This window comes from Bos javanicus, chromosome 13 (assembly GCF_032452875.1).
Source record: "Bos javanicus breed banteng chromosome 13, ARS-OSU_banteng_1.0, whole genome shotgun sequence".
Lineage (NCBI taxonomy): Eukaryota > Metazoa > Chordata > Mammalia > Artiodactyla > Bovidae > Bos > Bos javanicus.
This window is the reverse complement of record NC_083880.1, coordinates 62,873,454-62,900,214: the sequence shown is the minus strand read 5'-3', so window position 1 is coordinate 62,900,214 and position 26,761 is coordinate 62,873,454. Positions and strand designations below refer to the sequence as shown.

At 49.9% G+C, this 26,761-nt stretch overlaps 1 protein-coding gene across 1 annotated transcript; it reads left to right on the top strand.

The window, feature by feature from the left end:
* The first annotated feature begins 516 nt into the window (after positions 1-516).
* SNTA1 (syntrophin alpha 1) lies at positions 517-26,745 on the top strand. Its single transcript, XM_061437287.1, has 8 exons — positions 517-939; positions 3,898-4,083; positions 18,764-18,968; positions 22,370-22,577; positions 22,733-22,863; positions 24,993-25,189; positions 25,901-26,088; positions 26,163-26,745. Exons 1-8 carry the CDS (start codon positions 630-632, stop codon positions 26,253-26,255), a joined length of 1,518 nt encoding a protein of 505 aa, XP_061293271.1. The 5' UTR covers positions 517-629; the 3' UTR covers positions 26,256-26,745.
* The last annotated feature ends 16 nt before the right edge of the window (positions 26,746-26,761 follow it).

The window sequence follows — 26,761 nt, the reverse complement described above, 5'->3', positions numbered from 1 at the left end:
GACTCATGTCCATCGAATCGGTGATGCCATCCAAGCATGTCATCATCTGTCGTCCCCTCTCATCCTGCCCTCAATCTTTCCCAGCATCAGTGTCTTTTCTAATGAGCCGGGTCTTCGCATTGGGTGGCCAAAGTATTGGAGCTCCAGCTTCAGTATCAGTCCTTCCAATGAATATTCAGGGTTGATTTCCTTTAGGACTGACTGGTTTGATCTCCTTGCTATCCAAGGGACTGTCAAGAGTCTTCTCCAGAATCACAGTTCGAAAGCATCAGTTCTTCGTCGCTCAGCCTTCTTTATGGTCCAACTCTCACATCTGTACGTGATTACTGGAAAAACCATAGCTTTGACTATATGGACCTTTGTGGGCAAAGTCATGCAGTCTCACAGAATATCCTCTGGCTCTTGGAACCCGCCACAGCCCCTTCTAGCTTGCGGGTGACCACGCCCTTCGCTGTTAACCGCACCCACATACAGCCCCGCCCACCGAGGCTCCACCCCCGCGGCCTGGGGTAGGGTGGCGGCTGGCCCAGCTGGGCCCCCGCTGCCCTCAGCTCTGGGCGCTGGGCCGGAGCGGGCCGGGCACTGCGCGGGCAGGGCGAGCGCGGCGGCCCGGGGGCTCGGAGGCGAAGATGGCGTCAGACAGACGCGCCCCGCGCACCGGGCTGCTGGAACTGCGCGCCGGGGCAGGCTCGGGGGCTGGCGGCGAGCGGTGGCAGCGGGTGCTGCTCAGTCTAGAAGAGGACGCGCTGACCGTGAGCCCCGCCGACGGCGAGCCGGGACCGGAGCCCGGTGCCCAGCGGGAGCCGGAGCCCGCGCAGCTCAACGGCGCCGCCGAACCTGGCGCCGCGTCCCCGCCGCTGCCGGAGGCGCTGCTGCTCCAGCCGCGCCGCGTGACGGTGCGCAAGGCCGACGCCGGCGGGCTGGGTATCAGCATCAAAGGTGGGCGCGGGGGCACCGAGGGCACGGATCTTGGTGTCTGTGGGACCGCTAAGGCGCAAGGATCGCGGGGGCTGGCAGCGTATTGAGGACGTGGAGTTGGTGGACTTCTGTCCGGGGTAACGGCGTCTGGGAGGACAGAACCGAGGGCACCAGAGCACCAAGGTCGGAGAGGGCTTTGAGGTCTCAGTCAGAAGGCACAGGTGTGGACGGCTTTGGGGGCACGCCAAGGACAAGTGGGTGGGGAGTTGTGTGCCGAGGCAAAGAGGTCTGAGACTGCCTCTCAGGAGTTGCATGGGTATCAAGGACAAGAGGGACCCCAGGAGAGCAAAGGATAGAGAAGGGAGACTGAGGCCTGGGGTGCTACTAGGGAAAGGAAGAGGAAGTCTTCAAGATACAGTCAAAGTAGAAGGGAAGGAGGGGTAAGGTCTGGAGTGGGAAGCATGGCTGGGATGGAGGTGCCAACTGGGCTGGGCTCACAGACAGGGGGCCGGAAAGGACCTGGGAATCTGAGCACCTAGGAAACCTGTACGTGTGGGTGAAGAGTCCTCAGTGTCCACCATCACAGCACTGAGATGGGCTTTCAGCCCCAGCACTGACAGCTTTCTTTAAGGTGCAACCCAGACTGAAGTCCAGAATCACCTGTGTGAACTTGTGTGGTAAGATCCCATGGACTGTAGCTTCGTAGGCTCCTCTGTCCATGGGATTCTCCAGGCTAGGATACTGGGTTGCCATTTCCTCCTGCAGGGGATCTTCCAAACCAGGGATAAAACCCACGTCTCTCATGTCTGCTGCATTGGCAAGCGGGTTCTTTACTGCTAGTGCCACCTGGGAAGCCCTTTCCCATCTCTGGCCCTGAGTTTCCTCAACTATATAATGAGAGTAGTGATAGAATTGGGATGTTTCTATGAAAATAGGTGTCCAAAATACTCACTCTGCCAACACATAATAGGTGCCTAGATAGTTATTGCTGTTAGATGAGAGGAAAAATGAAGGTCAGGAAAGACTCCCAGAGTAACTAACCTGGTGCTGAAAAGTCTGCACACCCCAGCCGCTGCGTTCACCATTCCTTCCTGAGGGGGTGGGGATGGTGGTGACTTGGCTACCACCGTGTGCTGAGTGCTATGCCCAGTACTCTAGGCTCAGGATCCACTTCATCCTGGCAACAAGTACTAAAAGATAGGAAGTATAATCTTCATTTAGCAGGTGAGGAAACTGAAAAGTAAAAGTAAAATGAAAAGGAAACAAACAAACAAAAAAAAACTGAAAAGGAAAAGTAAAAAACTGGAAAAAAAATGAAAAGGAAAAGGAAAATGATTTTCCTAGGATCACACAGTCAGTGAGTGACAGAGCTGGGATTTGAACCTCAATTATCAAGTCACTAAAGAGTGTTCAGAGAAGTTGATTTTTCCCCAGGAAAGGGCAAACTTCCATGCAACCAACCAAAGGGATCTAAAAGCGGGGTAATGAGAAAGCCAGGGAGTGGACACCTGTTTTGCCCTCAAACACCAGCGTGGGATAGGACAACAGATCAATGCAGAAATTGTACACTCTGTGTTAAAGCAGGAAGGAACTTAATGTTCATATAGCGTTCCATTTTGTAGATAGACTGAGTCTTGGAGAGGAAGAGGACTCTTCAAGGTCACATAAAGTTACTCCCTAGCTTCATACTCCCAGGTGGGGGTAAAGGGACTTTTAGGAGGTGTCGGGGAATACCAGCTCCATTCAATTCTTTATGGATGGAGACTGGACTCCTGTTGGTGTGTTGACCTCTCCTTTAGGGTCCAGCCCAGCCCGAGGCATCGAGGAATGGCCATGGATTCAAACTGACTTGAAGTCCTTAGTTTCAGGTGGAAGAGGGCAGATAGATACTGGGTTGGCCAAAAAGTTCATTCGGGCTTTTCCATATCATCTTATAGAAAAACTCAAATGAACATTTTGGCCAACTCAATTTAAATAGAAACTCCTTCCTTTCCTAGGCTTCAAGCTCTGCGCACTGCAGTGAGCAAACTGCTGGGCCTATGTGGGGGTCCAGAGAGGCATTCCAGTCCTACTTCTGCCACCAGTCTGTTGAGTGACCTTGAAATTATGACCGCCTCTCTCTGGGCCACTTGTTCCTCATCTTTGAGGATGGAGCAATAGTGTGGTATCTGAAGGCCTGACTTGCAGCCTACCAGAGGGTTAAGAGTGTTGATTCTGGAGCCTGGAGATCTAGGTTCAGATATTGTCTTTGCCACTAATTAGCTGGGTGACCTTGGACAAGGGGTTTCTCTCCACACTTCAACCTTCCCAATAGGAATCTGAGCATGCCTGTGTGATTGGGTGTTGTGAAGATGCAATGAGACAAGATTGAAAGCATTTAACATGGTGCTTGGCACTTGGTATGTGGAACTAATGTGAACTGTTATCACTGTTTATTATTTTAAAAGGACATTCAAGAGATTATAAATAAAGCAACATGGTAAAATGTTTTTGTCTTTTTGCATCAGAGATGCAATTCAGATAGGCTTTTGAAATCTCTAGACTTTAAAGCCCTGGTTTCCATGCTGAGACCTAGGTTGTGAAGCTTTCAGCTTTGTGGCCATAGCAGTAACTGACTTCTATCTTTATTCTCAATTAGAGGTTATCAGTGAGTTTCCCCATTATGGGAAACTCACTTAAAATAAAAAATAAGAAGAAGTTATTGAAGCATCTTGTAAGTTCTTCAAACACTGGTGACCACCCAAAGCACTTACCCAAAAGATCCATTATAACACTATAAATTTAGAAAATGTCTTTTAGGTGTCATTAGTGCCCCAAACTTCTAAGGCTCTTTTCTGAGATTCTCTTTGCCCCACACTGCTGCTTTCCCAGTACTGGGCTGGACACAGTGGGAGACCTTCAGAAATAATTTTGCCTTGTCATGACTCACAAGTGTTGGGGTGTCTGCCTCAATTTCTTCCTCTTTCTGTGCTTGTCCAGGGGGCCGAGAGAACAAGATGCCTATTCTCATCTCCAAGATCTTCAAGGGCCTGGCAGCTGACCAGACGGAGGCCCTCTTCGTGGGGGATGCCATCCTATCTGTAAATGGGGAGGACCTTTCCTCTGCCACCCATGACGAGGCGGTGCAAGTCCTGAAGAAGACAGGCAAAGAGGTGGTGCTGGAGGGTAAGCACTGGGGACCCAGGGGTGTTCAGTTCTTCCCTACATCCCCCCCAGGCCTCAACCAGTGGGGTCTGGGAGGTGGGCAGGGTTGAAAACAGAAACAGAACTTGGAGACCTGCCTTGAGATATTGGTGTGGTGGGGATAGAGCTGCTTCAGAGCCAGGCAGATCTGGACTTCATTTCCTCTCTCCCACTCCCTAGCTGTTTGACCTTGGATGAGTCACTTCATTTCCCTGAGCCATAGTTTTCTCATCTGTAGGGCAGGGATATAACTTCAGCCTTGCTGGGTTGTGGGACTAGGATGAAAGATCCATGGTAGGAACTGCCACTCGGTGAGTGACACAGGGGAAGAATCGGGTGGGGACTAGGGAAGGAGAGACTTAGAATCTTGCCTGAGAAACCAGGGGAGCTCTCAACTCTGAATCCTCCTATCACCCAGGGGCCCTAGAACCCTTCGACCCATCCTGCCTTGGGAGGGTACTTGGCCTTTATGTAGCAGGACATTGGCTACTTCTAGCTAGGATCCAAGAGGAATGTGTTTTGGAGGGGAGGGAAACTTGGTGGCTCCCTGCCACTCTCCCCTCACTGTGTCATCTTAGATGAGACCTTTGCTTTCTCCCGGCCTCGGTTTCCCATCACTTGTTATAGTCTCTTGCTGGGGTGGTCCCGCTTCTGCCTTTTGCCATCTCTGTCAGGAGGTTTCTGCTTTGCTCAGCCCATTCATCAAATTCTACTCTGTCAGTTCCGGAAACCATGGGGGCCCGAGGAATGTGTCTTTGGCTCCTGGCCCAGAACAGGCACAGGGAGGTGGCGGGGGCTGATGGAGAATGCCATGGCCAACGAAGCTGCTTCGCTGAGGCCCAGGCCCAGGTCCTGATAGGTTGCCAAAGATGTCTCCAAGAGGCCACAGAAACCAACAGGCTCTGGATGCCTGGGTGATCTTTGGCATTCTTATGGCCCTGACCTCGATTCTCTCTCATTTCGTTTTATTTTTACATTTTATTATTTATTTAAATGTACTGTGTGTCTATTCAAATGCTGCTGTTGCATTTTTAAATATACACTTAAAGCTGCCTCTGCGGGATTGATCCCTGAAAGCTTAAGGATATCAATCATATTTTAACAGCAAAGTTAAATAACGAGATCACACATAAAGGAGATGGATATAGGAGACTTTCTTTCCACATGCCTCATCACTTTGATATTTATAGCCAGTAATGCAGTTTGAAATAGTTGAAATTCATCAAAATGTCATATTTCGGTTGACTTGAAAAGCTCTTTTAGTCTCTGCTGTTTGAAAATTTAGTTCATAGATGGTAAAATTTCTACTGTAGATACGTCTCTAATCTACACTGAGGTCCCCCTCCCCTCCTCATCTTTAGGTAGAGAATGTCTCTTTCTGGGTTCTTAGTGTGGGTCATTCTGAGAAGGTAGTGTCTCTGAGTGTTAGACATTTGAAGCATTTCCTGGTTTTGGGGCTAATACCCATGCCTCTGACACCTCATTCATTCCATTCCTTCCTCATTAAAGCCAAGATGCCTTTCCAGAGACCTACTATGTACCCGATGTGCAGAGCATTGGGGTAGAAGGTAAACTGGACCCAGGGCCTGCCTAAAAGAGCCCTCTATTGAATGGGGGTACAAAACATGAACACTGTCTAAAAATGGAATGACAGAGAATGAGATGGTTGGATGGCACCACCGACTTGATGGACATGAATTTGAGCAAGCTCCAGGAGTTGGTGATGGACAGGGAAGCCTGGTGTGCTGCAGTCCATGGGGTCGCAAAGGGTTGGACACGACTGAACGACGGAACTGATTCCACACAAGCCATTTAAAAATCAGCATCTACAATCCTGTCTGCTCTGTAATTAATCTGGCCTTGGGCAAGACCCTCATCTTCTCTGGGCCTCAGATCTCATATCTGCTGGGGTTGAGCTAGATCAGAGATACCCAACAGCTTTCATTCTGAGTGTCAGTTTCCTTGGTGGCTCCTGGGAGTTCCATATTTGGAAACACTGAGAGGTCTTATCTGAACTCAGCAGAAAGGAGCTAGAATTGATTTGCAATGTTTAGTGCAGATAGAGAAGGGAAGAGATATAGTGTACATACTGTCCCAGGACTGAGGGTCTCTGGAACTTGTGTTCTCTAAAACTTTTCTCTGGGCAAGATCTTTCCTTGGCAAGCCCTGCTGCAGGCTGTTGGGTGGAGCCTGGCCTGTCTCTTGCCAGCATAGGATTTGGCACATGGTAGGCTGGAGAAGGGGATGGCTACCCACTCCTGTTTTCTTGCCTGGAGAATTCCACAGACAGAGGAGCCTGGCAGGCTACAGTCCATGGGGTTGCAAAGAGTCAGACTAATATTTTCACTTTTTTCTGTTAGTAACTCCTCTCCTGTCCCATTACATTTACATAGAATTGGTATTATTTCCTGCTTAAATGTTTGGTAGCAGTCTCCAGCGGAGAAGGCGATGGCATCCCACTCCAGTACTCTTGCCTGGAAAATCCCATGGACGGAGGAGCCTGGTAGGCTGCAGTCCATGGGGCTGCGAAGAGTCAGACACGACTGAAGGGACTTAGCAGCAGCAGCAGTCTCCAGGGAAGTTACCGTTATAGAAAAGTTTTTTTTTCCCCGCCACACTTTGCAACATATAAGATCTTAGTTCTCTGCTGCTGCTGCTAAGTTGCCTCAGTCAGGTCCGACTCTGTGCGACCCCATGAGTCCCTGGGATTCTCCAGTCACTGGAGTCGCGCTGTCCAGTCAGGTCCGACTCTGTGCAACCCCATAGACAGCAGCCCACCAGGCTCCTCCACCAAGGATCAAACCCAGACCCCCTGCAGTGGAAGTGCAGAGTCCTAACCACTGGATCGCCAGGGAAGTCATGATGTCTTTAATAAGACAATTTAGATGATCTATGTTTTCCTTGAATGTGTTTTGGTAGTTTATGTCTTACAAGGAATTTGTCCATTTCATTTAAGCTGCCAAATTTCTTGGCATAAAGTTGTTTATAATCTTCGCGTATTTTTTCCTCCCTTTTGGATGAAAGCGCTCTCCTGATTTCTCTTTCTCTCCTCCTCCCTTTATACTGCTTTACTCAGTGGTTTCAAGGGGATTCTGTCTCATGGAGCAGATAGCTAAGCAAACCTACCAGATCACCATCTTGTCATGGGTGCTGAGATGGAGTCTGCCTAGAGGTGGGAGGAAGCAGTGGTCTCCTCTCTCTAAATGGTCAGGAACGACTTCCTGGAGGAGGGATGCTGGCACCTTATGAACAATAAGCAGAGATGTGAATGGGATAGAGAAAGGGCATTCCAGGAATGGAAGTTGTCTGAGCAAAAGGGAAGGGTGAAATGACTTGACTTACCTGGGGAACTGCCTGGGAAGTAATTCAGCTTTATCTGAGCTTAGGTGTGAGGAAGTGGGTGGAGAAAGAGGAGGCTATTCAGATTGACAGATCCTGCAGGGCCTTGAGTGCTAGAATAAAGGAATTTGGAGGGAAACAGAGAGCTATTTCAAGGGTTTTTCAGCAGGGGCTCACATGGTCAGCTTTGGGCTTTACAGCATCAACCCGGTTTGGAAGGAGGCAACAATAGGTGCAGAATGGCAGAAAGGAGGGACTTCCCTGGCAGTCCAGTGGTTGAAAATCCACCTTCCAGTGCAGGGGATGTGGGTTCAATCCCTGGTCGGGGAATTCAGATCCCACATACCCGGAGCAACTAAACCTGTGCGCGGCACCTACTGAGCCTGTGTGCTGCAACAAGAGTCCGTGCACCGAATGAAAGATCCCTCCTGATGCGGTGAAGATTCAGTGGGCCCCAACTAAGATCCGAGGCAGCCACATAAATAAATAAATATTAAAAGAGAAAAGAATGGCAGCAAGGAGGCTGGGGCCGTGAGCAGAAGGGAGATTATGATGGTTTGACCTAAGCAGGCTTGGATAAAAGAAGAGTCTCGAGGTTGTGGGGCTTCCCAACTGGCTCAGCATTAAAGAAACCTCCTGTGAATGCAGAAGCCTTAGGAGGCTGAGGCTTTGATCCTTGGGTCGGGAAGATCCCCTGGATGAGGGCATGGCAACCCACTCCAGTATTCTTGCCTGGAGAATCCCATGGACAGAGGAGCCTGGCAGGCTGCAGTCCACAGGGTCGCAAGGAGATGGACATGACTGAGCACGCACACATGCACTTGATGTTGTGGCCTTCTTGTTAGTTTTTTTTTTTTTCCAGCTTTTTCGTAGTTGAAGTCTGTCTCAGCTGCTCTCCAGTAGGCTTATAGAAGGAGATAATTCCACCCAAGGCAGCAAAGGGCTGGGGCTGAAAACTGGGGTCAAGAATCTTTGAATTGCATGGGTGATCTGAAGAGCCTGGAAGATGTGAGGAAGCTAAGATGCTGGGTTGTGGCTGGTCCTTGAGACTTGGGGGAGTTTGTGGAGAACAGGCAGCTGCCCCAGTCTGGAACCAGAGCTCCTAGAAGCCTCTCTGGGCCTAGGTTCCTCCCCAGCACCCAATCAGTGATCACATTGTTCAGAATTTCCCCGCCCTCATCCCACTCCTTAAGGCCACCTCCAAGGAGCCAAGGGCTTCCCTGATAGCTCAGTTGGTAAAGAATCCGCCTGCAATGCAGGGGACCCAGGTTCAATTCCTGGGTTGGGAAGATCCCCTGGAGAAGGGATAGGCTACCCACTCCAGTATTCTGACCTGGAGAATTCCATGGACTGTATAGTCCATGGGGTCGCAAAGAGTTGGACACGTCTGAGCAACTTTCACTTTCACTTTCCAAGGAGCCATGGCCTATCCTTTGGATGTGAACTTGGCAGGGTAGTAGGGCATCTTTCCTGAGGTCTGGGGCTTGGTGAGTACAGAGCTGTCTGACAACATCCTAGAAAGAAAACTGTTACTGGCAAATTGTTGTTGCCAGCCAGAACCCTATACCCCCAGCCTAAGGGACTCAGCAACCCCAGCCTGCCTTCTGGACCTTTTCTTCTGTGAGGTCAGGATTTTGCACAAGTGTCTTGAGCCTATTCTCAGTTACAGGGATGTGTTTGTGACCACAGTCTGGGCCCAAGCTGGCAGCCAGTTACTCATCTGTCTGCTTCTTAGAGAGGCCCATTGTGTGCACGGATCTGGAGCCAGGCCCTTGGAGACTGTGCCTGGGGGAAAAGGGAGGGATGGTCAAATGCCTCCATTCCCTCCACAGCCCCCCAGCAAGGCTGGCAACAGGGAGCCTTTGATGCATTAAAAAATAATGCTAAAGGACAAAAATGGATAAAGTCAATTTTAGTACTTTGTACAAAGAAGAGAAGGTTCACCTCACATAAAGATCAGGCTTTTAAAAAGATACAGGCAGAGAATAGTATGTACATAAAAATACAAAGAATAGTAGGAATTGCTATAATCCCCATTTTACAGACAAAGTCACCAAATTTGTTAAAAATAAGTAACTTCCTTTAAGTCATACAACTAATAAATTGGCAGACTCAGAATTCAGACCTAAGGACTTCCCTGGCATTCTGATAGTTAAGACTCTGTGCTTTCATTGCAAGGGGCAGGGGTTCAATCCCTGATCAGGGAACTAAGATCCTGCATGCTCTGCGGTACAACAACAAAAAAGAATTCAAACCTAGGTTTCTCTGACTGCAGAGGCCGCTGTTGACCCTGCCTTGGATAATACCCACTTCTCATGGTAGTTTGCAAGATTAAGAAATAAGGCATGTTATGTGCTGAGGCCAGTGTGCATAAGTAGGCACTCATTTATGTTTATTTTGTTTGCTATTTATAAGGATGAGACAGTGCATTTGAAGTTTATGGCACGGTATCTTCCACATGGTAAGCATTTGATCAATGTCAACCTTTGTCATCATCGTATCAGCAGCAGCAATTTTTGTTTTCTCCAGTAAACTTGAAGGTCTCTGAGGGCAGGAATCATGTGTAGTTTGTCTCAGATCCCCAGACCTGGCGCCAAGCCTAGATGCTGGTGAGTTTGGGGGAAGTGATCCCTAGGAGGGGACATCTCTGACTCTTTCTACTTTGCCTTTAACCTGCTCAGTTGCAGTTGACTTTCGTAAATGTTTAAAAGGGGGTTCCAGGCTCATGCTGGATTTGACTGACTCCTGAGAGTTTCCGTTATGAGTCCTCAGAACTCCAAGACCAGGTCCCTGCCAGCCTGTCCTCTGGCAGATGGGTACTGCCTGATATCCTGCCTGAAATTTGGCTCCATATATCACCACTGTCAAAAGTGGGATGTTGTTAACCGATGCAGCTAATCCGAGGTCACCCTGTTCAGTTTAGGTGAGTGTAGCTGTGCCTGAGAGGTGCCTGAGGGACTCTTGTCCTGGGAACAGAGGTGTGAATGGAGCCCTTGTCCAGTCCCCTCCATGACTGCAAAAACCTGTTGTTCTAATCATTGTTCTCAAGAAAACGTTAATTTGGCTGCGCACATACATGGCTTAGGGCCATATGATTCCCCACAGACAAAACTTGGCTTAATCAGCTCTGGCCTGTTCCTTGGATCTTTGATTAAAATGCTTGTGGGACTCTGGGGGCAGGTTTTGGCCTCCATTTACAATATGAGCTGGTTGCTGATGGTAGCGGAGGGAATTCTAACAGTAATGATAAGAATGTTAATAATAGTGTTGGTATGTCTGCTCTTTATTGAGCACCTACAATGTCCTGGATACTGTGCTAAATGCCTTCTGTATGTTTTCTCATTGGATCCTCAAAACCACCCCTATGATTCAAGGTACATTATTCATCTCATTGTACAAATAAGAATATTAAAACTTGTAGAGGTGAAGCTACTTGCCCAAAGTTACACAGAGGCAGAGATGGAATTTGAAGTAAGATCTGTCAGATGTCAAAGCCCATGTTCTTCAGTGTTTATCCTGCACTGCAAGCCATGTCATCCATGTGAGACTCAGTTTACTCAATTTATTCAACTGTTAAATAGAACAGTTTAACAATGGATCAGTCTCATTGACTTGGTGTGGTTAAGTGATGATGTGTTAGTGAGATTTGAGCTTTCATGCTTGGTATATAGTAGATGCTTAATAAGTGCTTCTTTCTCCCACTACTAAGATCCTAGTAGGCTTCTTGAGTTGATGAGGGCCTTGTCTTTGAATCCTAGCTAAGATGGTTTGGAATGTGGTATATTTTTGAAAAATAGAATTTTAAAAATGTCAAAAATAATATACACCTAAATTAAAAAATGGAGAAGAAAATGGCAACCCACTCCAGTATTCTTGCCTGGTGAATTCCATGGACTGAGGAGCCCGGCAGGTTACAGTTCATGGGGTCGCAAAGAGTCAGACACGACTGAGTGAGTAAGCACAAATAAAAAAACCTCAGGAAAGTGCAAAGCAATTGTCTTCTCATAGATTAATGTTGCTGCTGCTGCTAAGTCGCTTCAGTCGTGTCCGACTCTGTGCGACCCCATAGACGGCAGCCCACTAGGCTCCTCTGTCCCTGGGATTCTCCAGGCAAGAATACTGGAGTGGGTTGCCATTTCCTTCTCCAATGCATGAAAGTGAAAAGTGAAAGTGAAGTCACTCAGTCATGTCCGACTCTCAGCGACCCCATGGACTGCAGCCCATCAGGCTCCCCCGTCCATGGGGTTTCCCAGGCAAGAGCACTGGAGTGGTACCCATGGCTAATATTTTCAAACACTTCCAGAGAGAAGTTTCCATATTTGTTTTTATCATTGAGCAAGTTGAGGACCTCTTTCTAACTCAGCTCATGTAGCTCTGTTTCATTCTCTTTAATGGTTGCACAATATCCCATTATTGGGATTCAGATGTCCATTTAACCAATATAGCCTGAGGCCCTGTTCTATGCCAAGACTCGATGTAGGCACTGGGGACAGAGCTGTGAACAGGACTGAGTGATCTGCCAAAGAACTCACTTCTTGTATTTAGGAAGACCATATTCAAGGAATTCATGTTGTTTCTAGCTTCTTGCACCATAGACAATGGTGTCATGTCCCCTTCATGCACCTGTGAACGTTTATCTGAAGAGGATTCCTGGAAAGGGTATTGCAAGTTCAAAGTGTTCGTGTGCCTTTAGGATCTTGATAGATAGTGCCTCTTAAACTGCACATATAGGGCTTCCCAGGTGGCGCTAGTGGTAAAGAATCTGCCTGCCAATGCAGGAGACGTAAGAGATGGGGGTTTGATCCCTGGGGTGGGAAGATCCCCTGGAGGAGGGCATGGCAACCCAGTCCAGTATTCTTGCCTGGAGAATCCCATGGATAGAGGAGCCTGCTAGGCTACAGCCTATAGGGTCGCAAAGAGTTGGACACGACTGCACAAGGGTGTGGAAGTTGAGATTTTATTCCCCAGAGTGTTGCCCCAGACAACCCAGGCGGCTCTGCTGCAGGCCTGCCAATGACTGGGGACTATTTATAGTCCAGCCTTGCTGGGCTAACAGGACCTCAAAGGCCATCCCTTCCCAAGGGATGTCACGATATCCTGAGTGGACAGGTGGGCAGCCTGGACTTGAATCCTCACAATGCCCTACTTAGAGAGCTGGCATATCAGTGCCAATTATATAGGCAGGCAAACTGAGGCTCAGAGAGACATCAGAACTTGCCAAGGCCAGGATGCAAGTGACAGGATCTGGACTGAAATCTTTGTCTCTCATCTGTGTTCATCTCCTTATACTGTCGTACTAAGAACAGCAGCAGAAATAATAACCAGCCACGTTACGATTTGCTGAAGACCTGTTCTGTGCCAGGCAGGGCAAAGTGCTTTACAAGTGTGGATCTCAGTATGCTAGGAGGTAGATATATTTTACTCTCATTTTAAAGATGCAGAAATAGAGGCTTACAGAAGTCAAGTCACTTGTTCAAAGTCACAGAACAGGGAAGTTAAACACAAGCCTGCATTACTTGAGAGCCCAATTCAATATCTCTAGCCTGGGAAGCCTCAGGATCGTCAATATTCGTTTATTTAATGTATTTCTTATTTACTGATTACCTGGATATGTCAGGTACTATTCTAGATGCTGGGGATATCCTAATAAATGAAGAAAACAGGCCCCTGCCCTCGTGGAACCTACATTTTGTATTGAGGAGAGAGGCTGTTGACAGTAAGCAAGTGGATGGATCATGTATTTTCAGGCAGGGGCAAGTAAGTGACCACCCACTGAACAGACAAGGAACAGTTTGAGCTTAGAGGACAGGCTTGAGCCAAGATTCAAAACCAAGACATTCAGTCATACACCTTTATTGAGCACCAGGATATGCACTGGGTGTGCTGTGTTGAGCCAGAACGGATTTATCCCATTCTCTCTGCAGCACATAGGTTCCCTCCCAACTGTCCTGGGCCAGGCAAAGGGTCCTGCCCTGTCTCTCTTCCTTGTGTTTCTTTCTTTCTTTATTTTTTTTTGGCCATGTTATGTGTCTTGCGGGATCTCAGTTCCCCAACCAGGGATTGAACCCGAGCCACAGAAGTGAAAGCCTAGAATCCTATCCACTAGGCTACCAGGGAACTCCCAGTTCCTTGTGTTTCTTGTGGAATCTGTTCCTGGCTCCCTGGGGTCAGTGCTGGCTTCTCTCCTTGGCAGAGTTGGGAGTCGGGGCCTCTGGAAAGGGCAGGGTGTCCTGTGTGTGTCTGCTTCTGCTTCCCTGAGGAGGAAGGGCCCAAGTGTCACTGTTTACCAGGTTCCTGGGCCAGAGTTTGGCTGGAGAGGGTGTGGACACCAACTGGGTCTATACTTGGAGGCTCAAAGAATCCTGGCCACATGGCCACGTTCCTGCCCTCAGCTCTCCAGGCCACTGCCTTTGGGCAGCCCCGCCCTGCTTGGTCGGGTGACTCAGGCAGAAATCAGAGGCAGGGAGGAGACCTCAGAGCTGGGCTATTTACGGCCACACTCCGGGGCCCTCAGGACCCCACCCCCACCCTGGGATGGGCCAGTTGGTTTGTGAAATGCCAGCCCTGTTTCAGACATCAGCTGGTGTGCTGTCCATTTATAGTGTGTTCCTGTGGGCAAGGAGAAGGAGGACCCACTTCCAGGATGGCCTGAGCGAGCAAGGCCTCTAGCAGTTTCTTTGGTTGCAAAACTGACAAATGTCCATTTGCTGAGTACATAGCGTCAGAGATCCCTGCTGTAATTCTAGGGATACAGAGACCAGTCAGTCAAGGTCCCTGCCCTCCCATGCTCTCAACCTGGAGAAGGACACAGATTCCCACATGGACATATAGGGAAGTGGGATCTAGGGACCTGCAGAGGTGGTGGGTGTGCAGGATCTAGTGGGCATCCGGGAAGGTTTTCTTGAGGGGCAATGTCTGGGCTGAGCTGGGACCTCCTGGGCTGTGACAACTTCTCGTTGAATGAATCTTTTCTGTCCTGGCATTCATTTCTCCATTCCCAGAACACTGACTCTGAGTTCGAATCAAACCCCATTTATGTCGTCTTTGTGTGTGTTTGTGTGTGTGTGTGTGTGTGTGTGTGTGTGTTGCTCAGTTCTGTCTGACTCTTTGTGACCCCATGGACTGTAGGCTGCCAGACTCCTCAGTCCATGGAATTCTCCAGACAAGAGTCCTGGAGTGGGTTGCCATTCCCTCCTCCAGGGAATTTTCCTGACCCAGGGATCAGACCCGGGTCTCCTGTAGGCAGATTGTTTAGCATCTGAGCCAGCAGGGAAGCCCCTTCTGTTCTCTAGGAGCTCCCAGTTTGGTGAGAAAGAAAGCCCCAACACACAGAAGCACTGCAGAGTTCTAAGGAGTGTGGGCAGAACCTGTGTCGTGTTTCACATCATCTCATTTAATTCACTGTCTCTCTAAGGTATACATTGTTATTCAGGTTGAGGGACAGGGAGGTGAATTACCTTGTTCAGGGGCTTCCGTGGTGGCTCAGTGGTAAAGAATCCACCTGCCAATGCAGGAGACGTGGGTTCAGTTCCTGGGTTGGGAAGATCCCCTGGAGGAGGAAATGGCAATCCACTCCAGTATTCTTGCCTGGGAAATCCCATGGACAGAGGAGCCTGGTGGGCTACAGTCCATGGGGTCGCAGAAGAATCGGACTCTACTTAGTGACTTAACAACAACAACAATGGCCACACAGCTAGACAGAGCTGGAATTCAAGTCTGAGAATACCTGTCCCCTAACCATGTACTAAGGTCATTCTGTACAGGGGAACTGCATTTTCAAAGGTATTTGGAAGCTCCTACACCTTCTGAGAGCTCTGAGCAGGTCAGTATGATTGGATTAGAGGGCTAGATGTGGCTGGAGGTGAAGCCAGCAAGGTAGGCAGGGCCCAGGTCCTGGAAAACCTTGAAGTTGGATGAAGAGTGCGGGGAGCCAGAGCATGGCTTTGAGCAAGGGAGGGGAGTAGCTAAATATAGTAGGGAGATATATCAGTTGCACCCTGAGTGGGGGTGGGGGATGGGTGGGTGCTGCATTAGTGAGGATGCTTTTGTCTGCAAGGAACAGGAACCCCATTCAAAGAGGTTTAAACATTGAAGAAAATAGGTTTTCTTCCAGAATACCTAAAGTCAGCATGGTTCCAGATTAACTTACGGCTTTGCAATGTGTGGACCCCAATCCTGTGGTCCAAGTGACTATCGTTGCTTTAGAACAAACTCCCTGCTTTCCAGCAACTTCTAAAGGCTAGAGGAGAGGAAGGGAAGGGAGTATATTTTCCCTCACAGCTCATTGGACAGAATTGTATTATCTGCCCCTTTCTAGGCCAATCACAATTAAAAAGGATGGAATGATCATGATTAGCTTCAACCAATTAAGATTTTCCCTTTGAGCTGGGGAGAAGCCCAGCCTTTAGGGCTTAGAGTTCTGTTAGCAAGGAGGAAAAAAAAGTAGGATTTAAAAAAAAAAATGGTTTAACTGACAGAGAGACTGTGATGTGTCCCACCTCTATCACCCCTTGAGACATAGTCTTAGGGAAAGTCATTGCTGTAATGGTGAGGATGAGTCATTTTTAGCCTAAGTTCCCAGTCTTTAGACCTAGGCTTAGTTCTTTCAAAAAAACTCTGCTCTTATTTTCAGCATAACTTCTTTTCCAACACCGTCCCTCTCACTTTCACCCTTGTTTGCCTTGGATCTTATCTGAGCAGTCTCTTGTGACAGAAATAACTTCTTATCTGGTTCTTCCAGGGAGCTGAGCCAAGAACTCATTCCCCCTACTTCCTGGTCTGTCCACTCACAGCCAGAGCATACCGACTGGGCCTTGACTGCAGGCATCAGATGGCCAACAAACCAGATGGCCGTGGAGGTAGAGGTGGCTGAGAAGAGAGGAAGAGAGGCTGTCCCAGGGCTAGCAGGCATAGGCATTCTTCAGTAGGGCAGCCGAGGGGACAGCCTGACAGGGAGAAGAGAGACCAGTGCTTGGGCAAGACATTAAAAAAAAATAATTTATTTATTTGGCTGCACCAGGTCTTACTTGCAGCATGTGGGATCTAGTACCCTGACCAGGATCAAACCCAGGCCCCCTGCATTAGGAGTGCAGAGTCTTAGCCACTGGACCACTAGGGAAGTCCCTTGGGCAAGACTTTCAACCATCTTGACATATACATTGTCCTCCTAGAAGCTCATTTCAGAGACAAGGAGACTGCTGCTCATCAGAATTGGGGACAGTCCAGATGCTGGGTCAGATGTGGTAGACACCTTGGTTGCCTGCCTTTCAACCATTTCCCCTTCTTCCATGCTACCAGAGCCTGCTTTAATTTGCTCAGCCCCAGGGCTTCCCTGGTGACTCAGACAGTAAAGAATCTGTCTGCAGTGTGGGAGATATGGGTTCGATCCCTGGCTTGTGAAGATCCCCTGGAGAAGGGAACGGCTACCCACTCCAGTATTCTGGTCTGGAGAAGCCTGTGGACAGAGGAGCCTGGCAGGCTACAGTCCATGGGGTTGCAAAGTGTTAAACACGACTGAGTGACTTTCACTTTAATGTTCAGTCAGCCCCAGAGGCTGACTTGTGATTGGTCTAAATCAATCATGACTACTCCCTCTTACTAATGATTGTGCTAGAAGTTGGCATGCCAGTCCAATTGTGCCAATGAAATACAAGGTTTCATGGAAGTATTTACCTCTCTGATAAGAGGGAGGTATGAGTTGACAGAGCTTTTGCTGCCTATCTCCTTCCTTCCTGGTTTGGTCAGGTAAGGGATCATTGGCTGGACTGTGTTACAGCTATCCTGTGGTCATGAGGGGAAGGCTGGGAGAGTGGTAGGGATGCCCATCCGGGATCCAGTGTCATTGAGTCATTGAACCAACCCTGACATTGCTTTCCTCTAGACTTCTTGTCACATGAAATCATAAATATCTTTCTTGCTTAAGGCACTAGTATCATATATTCTATTATTTGTAGCCAAACCCAGCTAATTGATAGAGGAAGAGGGACCAAAATATTTTATTATCAATCAGCTTTAATTGATTGGTAATGGCTACCATGGACTTACCAGGTAGCTCAGGGGTAAGGAATCCACCTGCCGGTGCAGGAGATGCAGCTTGGGTCCCTGAGTTGGAAGGATTCCCTGAAGAAGGAAATAGCAACCTGCTCCAGGATTCTTGCCTGGGAAATACCATGGACAGAGGAGCCTGGCGGGCTACAGTCCATGGGTTTGCAAAGAGTCAGGCTGAAGGACTAAGTACAGGCACAAATATAACAGAAGCTCCTTGCTTTCTCAGGTAGCAGTTCAAGTCTGATGTGGTATCTCCAAAGTCTCAGCATCCATTTACTTCTGTTTTATCGGTCAGCCTTTTGGAGTGTGGCTCATGTTCTCCTGGTCAAGATGGTGCTCTACCGGTCTGTGTTTCAGCCAGCTCAACCCTGTGAGGGGAAAAGGCAGGGAAAGGAAGGGCGTGCCCCCTTTTTTAATGGGCAGGACTTGGTAGCCTAACACATCTCTTTTGTTCTCATCCTGTTGGCCAGACTTGGTCACGTGGGCACTTACAGCTGCAAGGGAACCTGCAAATTGAAGTCTTAAGTTGGAAGGTTATCACTGTTTTGGAGGAAAATTGGCAGCCTCCACCGCAGGACTATCTCATGCAGCCCCTCCTTCAGCAGATGAGAAGACTGAAGAGAGAGAGGCAAACAGGGGACAGTGGGGGCACTTCTGTCTCCTGCATCCTGTCTTGGCGCTCCTCACTGCCTTGTTGTGGTTGCTGCCCATTCTCTTTAAGCGGTCATTCTGAAACTCTAAACACTTAAACTTACGGGGTTAGAACTTAGTCCTGTGGCCATACCTAGCTGCAAAGGAGGCTGTGAAATGTAGTCCACCAGGTGGCCATGGGTCTATGAATAACAAAGGCAAAAGGATGAATGTTGGCCTGCATCCAGAATTTTCTACCATGCAGCCCTGTCAGAGACTTTAGCCTAGAGGAGGATAGTGATGTGAAAGTGTGTGTGTTGGTTACTTAGTTGTATCCGACTCTTTGTGACCCCATGGACTGTAGCCCATCAGACTCCTCTGTCCACAGAATTCTCCAGGCAAGAATATTGGAGTTGAAAAAAAAGAATACTGGAGTTGATAGCCATTCCCTTCTCCAGAGGATCTTCCTGACCCAAGGATCCAACCTAGGTCTCCTGCATTGCAGGCAGATTCCTGGTGGATCATCTGAACCACCAGGGAAGGGAAGTGGACATAAATTAAAATTTAATGAATCAGTGACAGCTGTTACATGTGCTACATGGGAGCCCACGCCATGGTGGTAACTGCTGACCTCTCCCCTAACCAGTCAAGTACATGAAAGAGGTCTCACCATATTTCAAGAACTCTGCCAGCGGGACCTCGGTTGGCTGGGACTCGCCTCCTGCCTCACCCCTTCAGCGGCAGCCTTCCTCCCCTGGCCCCCCACCCCGGGACCTCCGTGATGCCAAACACATGTCCTTGAAGATGGCATATGTGTCAAGGAGGTGCACCCCTACAGACCCAGAAACCAGGTAAGCCTAGCATAGGGGGCGACTCAGACAGACGTGCCCTCGTGTTAGGTGGTGGGGCCAAAGGAAAGATCCCTTGTGTTGCAAGTGACAAGCACAATGCCCGAACGTAGTAGGTGCTTAAGAAATGCTTGTTGAATGGAGACAGGAGTGAAGTTATGGGGATGATGGTGTGCTTTTCTTCTCTCTTCTTCCTCTGGGTAGTTCACATCTGAGGAGGAACTTGGTCTGCAGAGGAGTCCTGGATTCCAGTCTTGGTTCTCCTTGAACTAGACCCTTTTTCTCACTAACCTTTAGATTCTCCCGTACGAAAGAAGGATATCAGACTTAGTGATCCCCTCAAGTCTCTTCTAACTCTGCCGAGGTTCCAAGATACCTGGTAACTTTCACTCAGGGCCATGGAAGGTTACCATCCCTCACAGCTGAGCAGCCCTAACATTGATGATAAGATTGATACTAGCCAGCATCATTGAGTACTTATCATGCACAATTGAATGTAACTCTCACAGCAGCCCTATGAGCAAAGTCCTATTGTTTCACCCCACTATTATAGATGAGGACAGAGGGAGGAAGTAACCTGCCCAAGATCACACAGCCAGGAAGAGAATGGAGCTTGCCTCATTCCAGGTAGCCCTCTCAGCTTCAGAAGCTACCTGAGTGATGGCAGTGGTGAATGCAGTCCATGTTGATCAAATGAGGTGTGCAGTATTGGGGTGGGGGTAAGAGGCCTGTGCTCTGGGTGCTAATTACAGCTGAGGTTTAATGCCCAGTCAATGCCCAAATTGGCCAGGGGGGTCTGATTAATGTTCAGCATTCAGACCTCCTATCCCTACTTGATGCCCTAGCCCCAGCCTCCTCTATGAGGCAAGAACTAGAGATTCACAGGTTACTTACAGGTGCTCCACTTAGGGACCTTTTGTGTTGGGTGAAGGTGAGGTGGTGTCAGTCCTTCCTGCGACTCACAGAACTTTAGGTTAGTTGTGGTTCCCAGCCTGATCCCAGACATCACCTGAAGCATGTGTGAACCTGTATTTCTATATGTGTGTACATGTGGATGGCATGTAAATGTAAGTGTTTGTGTGTATATGTGAGCATTTGCACAGGCAGGGATGTGCATATGTGTTTGTATGTTTTGTGCTAATATCCATATGTGTATATGCATGTATGTACGTGTGCTTGACCTGTGCACACACGTGTAACTTGAATATAACTGGGGTCCCATATCAGCACAATATCCCAGTCAAAGGAGCACCATTCGCTAACTAAAGCATAATGAAAGATGTTTTGAACTTTTACTTAGTGTTAAGATTACATTGGTGTGCAGGCATCAGAAACCCCAACAAGCAATGGCTTAATAAATGAGGAGTTAATTTTCCACATGTTTAAAAAGAAGTCCAAGACTTCCCTGGCGGCACCGTGGATAAGAAGATGTCTGCCAAAGCAGGAGACCTGGGGACCTGGGTTCCATCCCTGGTCTGGGAGAATTCCACATGCTGTGGAGCAACTAAGCCTGTGTACTGCAACTTGCGAGTCCAGGTGCTGCAGCTACTGAAGCCCATGTGCCTAGAGCCTGTGCTCCGCAACAAGAAGCCACCGCCATGAGAAACCTGAGCACCACAATGGAGAGCAGCGCCTGCTTGCCGCAATTAGAAAGAAAACCAGTGCAAAGTAATGAAGACCCAGTACAGCCAAAAATAAATACACACATACGTAAAAAAGAAATCCAGCAGTCAGCTATTTAGGCTGCAATTGATGGTCAAGAATACCCTCAAGGCATCAGGCTTCCAGCTTCTTCTTCTGCCATCTTTTATAATTTTTATTAAAAAATTTTTTCTTGGTTGCACCATGAAGCTTATGGTATCCTAGTTCCCAGACCAGGCATTGAACCCAGGCCCTTGGCAGTGAAAGCATGGAGTCCTAATGGCAGGGAATTCCCCTCCTGCCGTTTTTAGTATGGATTTTCTTCTTGGAAATAGCTTGGTGCCTGCACCTCTACGCATGTGTCCATATTCTAGACAGGAAGAAGGCAAAAGACAAAGGAATTGTTCCCCTGGTATTTTGTTCTATTGCTGCATGAACAGCCATCCTAAAGTTTAGTGGCTTAGAAGATAGCAGTTTAATATTTTTCACAATTCTGTAATCTGGCCTGGCTTAGCCAGGCAGTTCTTCTGTTCCTTGTGCCATCTGCAGGGGCTACAAATCCAGGATAGCTGCTTCACCTATGTGCCTGCTTCCTCAGCAGGGGTGTTGGAACAGCTGGCAGCTGGCTAAGCATTCCTCTTTTTGTAGGGCTTTTCCACGTGGCTAGCTTGTTTTCCCTCTTAGCATAGGTGACCTTGGGGTAGTTGGATTTTGTGATCACTTAGGAATGCCAAAATGGCACTTCTGCCACATTTTGTCTGTCAAACCAAGTCAGATGGTCAAGGAGAGGAGAAATAAGCTTCACCTCTTTGTGAGGGAGGTACACTGTGCATATAGGGAGAGATGAGTTTGGTGGAGGCCATCTTTGGAAACTAACGGCCACAGCTAGGAACGCTTCAGTTGGGAAGGGACGCCTTCCTCAAAGACTTCGCTTTCTATTTCATCAGTCAGAATTGGGTTGATGGCCAGTGCTAGCAGCAGGGGAGATCTGTGGTGGAGGAAGGCAGAGGTGAAGGCATTGGAATGGATATGTGTGAGCCATTCTCCAGTTTCTGCCCCACTTCACTGGTTACGGAAATACCAAAGGGGAGTGATTCTTTAAAGCCCCACAGAACATTTGAAGGTCCTTTCCCTGACACTGACTCTTCTTGGAACGCCTTGGGACCGTCCCCTTACACTTGCCTGTGTGGCTTTTTGTCTCCCCACCCTTTCCCTTCGCCATACCCTGGCTTTTTCTTTTTTAACCATACAGTGTGCCTTGTAGCGGGGCTTCCCTGGTGGCTCAGTGGTAAAGAATTGACCTGCCGATGCAGGAGACACAGGTTCAATCTCTGGGTTGGGAAGATCCCCTCGAGTAGGAAATGGCAACCCACTCCAGTATTCTTGCCTGGAAAATTACATGGACAGAGGAGCCTGGCTGGCTACAGTCCATGGGGTCTCAAAGAGTCAGACATGACCCAGCGACTAACACTACTACTACTACACTTGGAGTGTGTGTATTTGTGTATATATGCCTGTATGTGTATGTGTGTTGGAGAGAGAGATATAGTCTCTTATCCCAAGATAAGATAAGATAGATAAACCCCATGAGGCCCAACAACTGTGGCCGGAGCCCTGCAGTGGGAGTCGCTCCTGATTCTCTCGTGGACATCCCCTGTGGTTTCCTCTGGTTTTGGGGTAGATGGGGGTCCCTTGGCTCAGGTTTCAGGGTTGGGCACCTGTCCAGTGGATGGGACTCCCCTCTACCTCACTTGTGCCTGCAGGTATCTGGAGATCTGCTCGGCCGATGGCCGGGATACCCTCTTCCTGAGGGCCAAGGATGAGGCTAGCGCCAAGTCCTGGGCGGCTGCCATCCAAGCCCAGGTCAACACGCTGATGCCCCGGGTCAAGGATGAGCTGCAGGCGCTGCTGTCGGCCACCAGCACAGCCGGGAGTCAGGACATCAAGCGGATCGGCTGGCTGACTGAGCAGGTGCCTACCGGGCCTGGGGACCCCTCCTCCGCTCCCTTCCCCTCTCCCAGAGGCGACCCCACTCCCATTTCCCCTCACTGCCTCACCCCGCCCTGGCCCTCTCACCTCTCTTCTCCCCTCCCCATCCCCCATCACTGCTGCCTTGCCTCCTGCAGCTGCCAAGCGGGGGCACAGCACCCACCTTGGCCCTGCTGACCGAAAAGGAGCTGCTCCTCTACAGCTGTCTGCCCCAGACCCGTGAGGCCTTGAGCCGGCCGGCGCGTACTGCCCCTCTTATCACCACCAGGTATCTGTGGGTAGGGCAGGACTGTGTGTTCCACCCAGAGCTTGGGGGGCGATGCTCTAGATGGACCTCAGAGGCTGGGGACTCCAGCCCCATTCTATGCTGAGTTATTCCCCAGGTGGCCTGAAGCGAGTCTCTGCCCAGTCTGGGCCTTGGTTTCCTCATCTGTAAAATGGGGACTTGGAACAGAAGGATATGAGGTCCTATCAGTCACTCACCCATTGACACCTGCTCTGTCCAGGTGCAATGTCCAGGTGCTGCCTGGTTCAGATGAAAGACACTCCCCAGAGGGCTCTGTCCTCAGGGAGGACCCAGCCTGGTGAGGAGACTGGCCTGGGAACAGCCTTTACAATGCAGAGTGTAGGAACCACTTAACTCTACCTGGCCTGCAGGTGGGGGTGGGGCAAGGCTTCAGGTAGAAGATGACATCTGAGCTGGACTTTGGCAGGTGGGTAGAAATTTGCCATTTAAGGAAGGGTGGAGAGGCATCTTACACAGAGGGAACAATATAGTCAGAGGGACAGAAGCATGCAGAGCTGTCGCAGCTTCATGGAGCTCTCTGAGTGTGCCGTAACCAGGGTGTAGACTCTGTCTGGGAAGTGGAGAGAAACAAGGCAGGGAGTTGGCAGCCCCGATCTTGCAGAGCTTCTGTTGCCTGGATAAGGGCTGTTAGCTTTATCTTAAGAGCTGTGGCAGACAGAGTGAGAAGAGCTTTAACCTGGGAGTGAGGTGTCTCATTGGGTCCTGTTTTAAAAAAGATCTGTGTGGCTGCCATGCGGAAAATATACTGGAGGAGGGGGATGGGAGAAGTTATGCTGGAGAGACAGTGGAGGTGGGTAGAGGCAGCAGATGGGGAAGAAAGGCCGCATTTGCATTGGAAACACATGGTGGGAAAATTAACCAGGCTTCATACTTGCCAGATGGGGAGGGTGAGGGAGGCGTCCTGATGAATGGATGAACGGGAGTTTTGGAGCTGGTGTCTGGGTGGGCAGTAGGAGTGGGGGTGGGAGTGCAAAGGGAGGAGGTTGGATCAAGATGTCGAGTTCACAGTGTTGGTGGGGGGCGGGTAGGTAGGGAGCTTGGGTAGGAAACTGGGGAACTTGTGAGTTTGTTGCTTAGGGCTGCCAAGTAGGAGACTGGGCATCAGAAACAGCTCCAAGGGGGAACTGAAGCTACAAGAGAAAGCTTGTGGAGTGAGGACCAAAGAGGGCGAAGGTATAGAACTCTGGGGTCTGCTGCCCAGAGAGGGGCGGTGAACTGCCCAAGGTTAGACAGCAAGTGGGAGTCAAGCTGAGAGGTGTGGGCCCTTGCTGCTCACGTCTCCTCACTCCAGAATGCGTTCCGGCACACGTGTCAGGAGCCTGCTGCCTACTAGGGATGAGCAGGTCATGAACGTTCTACCTAATCAAGTGATTCATTAATTCAGGCCACAAATCTTTACTAAGCACCTACTTTGTGCCAGGCATTGTTTTAGTTTCTGGGACTATAGCGGTGAACAAGCTAGACAAACATTTGTACCCTTGATGATATTCTAGAGAAAAAGGCAATCAAAAGCCAACTGAAACAGTAAAAAGTAAGTATAATTTCTGGTACCATAAGGAAAAGTGCGGCTAGTGATAGGGGAGAGCGCTGTTTTATTTTTATTTTTTGGCTGTGTGGCACGTGGGATCTTAGTTTCCTAACCAGGGATCAAACCTGGGCCCCCTGAGGTGGAAGTGCAGTCTTAACCACTGGACCGCCAGGGAAGTCCTGAGGTGTCATTTTAGGCAGAGAAGTCAGGGAAGGCTTCTCAGAGGAGCTGGCATTTGAGCAAAGGTCTGAAGGAGGTAAGGGAGAAAGCAATGCAGATAATCAGGGAAAAGTTTGCTGGGCAGAGGGAACAGCAGAGGGGCTGAGGCAGGAGTGTGCTTGGAGTGTTTGAAGACGCTAGAGTGGCTGGAGCTGAGGGGGGCCAGGAGGAGGGTGGCAGGAGATGGTCTCCTGTGACTCCATCAGTGACCATCTGGACGTCCTGTCCCCCCATTGGGTGGAAAAGGAGTCGCAGGGTCCCTTCCCAGGTCACTGCCCCCTTGGCCCAGAACTACTTCCCTGCTGCGAGGCCTCATGCTTAGCCCTCTGCCCCCTGCCCCCAGGCTGGTGCACTCAGGCCCCTCCAAGGGCTCGGTGCCCTACGATGCAGAGCTCTCTTTTGCCCTGCGCACGGGCACGCGCCACGGTGTGGACGCTCACCTGTTCAGCGTGGAGTCACCGCAGGAGCTGGCTGCCTGGACCCGCCAGCTGGTGGATGGCTGTCACCGGGCCGCTGAGGGTGTGCAGGAGGTGTCGACAGGTGGGCTGGGTGGACATGGGAGTGCCTTTCTGGTAATGAGCTGCTTGTCCCCAGGGGCATTCGTTTCCTTCTTTAGGATGCTTCAGGAGGGGGATCAAGAGTGGGATTTGGGGTCTCCGAGGGCCCTCTGTTTCGGATGTGCAGGTGTCCTGGAAGGTAGTGAGACTCGCTTCCCAGGGGTTTTCTTGTCCTGGCTTTGTGACTCCACTGGTGAGGATATGAGAGGTGGCACTTGGGGTAGGGTTGGCAGAAAAAGTACAGGACACTCACTTGGATTTGAATTTCAGGTGAACAGCAAATAATTGTTTAATTGAGGGAGATCCAAATTACCCATTGCTTATCTGAAATTCACATTTAACTGGGCAAGAAGTCTGTAGGCGTTTAAAGTCTCCAAAGGCCAGGCTTGGTGGGCCTACCTTCACAGGGAGTGGGCCTCCTGTCCAAGGCAGAGTTGAAGATTCCCCTTTCCTCCTCTGGTGCTGCTGGCTGTGGGTCTGGAAGTGGGGTATAGGTTTTCTGTCCACTCATCCTTCTGTGTTTTAGAGTGTGGGTGACTCTCTATAGGGTGGGTGTACAAATGGCATGACAGACAGTGAGCTTCCCACCCCCGGTGGCATTCACGCCCCACTTTTGGAGCTGCCAGTGGGGACTGGAGGGAGGGCTTGCAATCTCTGAGGTGTCGCTGTGCCCGTGCCCACGCCCTCCCCACAGCCTGTACGTGGAACGGCCGTGCCTGCAGCCTCTCCGTGCACATTGACAACGGCTTCACGCTGTGGGCGGCGGAGCCGGGTGCGGCCCGAGCCGTGCTGCTGCGTCAGCCCTTTGAGAAGCTGCAGATGTCCTCGGACGATGGTGCCAGTCTCCTATTCCTGGACTTCGGGGGCGCGGAAGGCGAGATTGTGAGTGGAAGGGGTTGAGGGGTGATGCTCTCCTGGAGGTGGTCTCCTGACCCTTCTCTCTGTTCACCCCGTAGCAGCTGGACCTGCATTCGTGCCCCAAAACCATGGTGTTCATCATCCACTCCTTCCTCTCGGCCAAGGTCACCCGTCTGGGGCTCTTAGCCTAGAGGTGGTCAGATGCATTAGCCCTGAAGAGGGAGTGTCCACCACATGGCCTGACCTGGCCCTCCGCTGATTGCCTGCTTGCCGCTGGGCTGAGGGAAGGGAGAGGAGAAGAGCAAGAAGGCGGAGACCCAGCTCAGGACACAGCGGATCTCACCAGTGATGGGGGAGTGTCCCTGCAGCTCCCCCCACCCCAACCAGTGCCTTTCGTGGAGAGATATTTTGTGTACACAGAAACCATTCCGAGCCTAGTATGTGCCCCTTTGGGGATCCTGACCCCAGCTAACAACTGCTGGCCTTCCTAGAGGCCCCTAAACTGTCCCCAGAGGCCCCACCTGAAGCTGGAGCTCCCTGGGGCCCATGGCAAGAGACAGAGAAGCCTTTCATTCATTTCTCCCCTCAGCTCCACCACCTTGGGGCATCAGGTTCTCTTCATCCTCTCTCCTCCTTACTCTTGGATAAATAAACAGCCTGTGAGCACACAGGCAGCCTGGCCCAGTGTCTGTGGTTT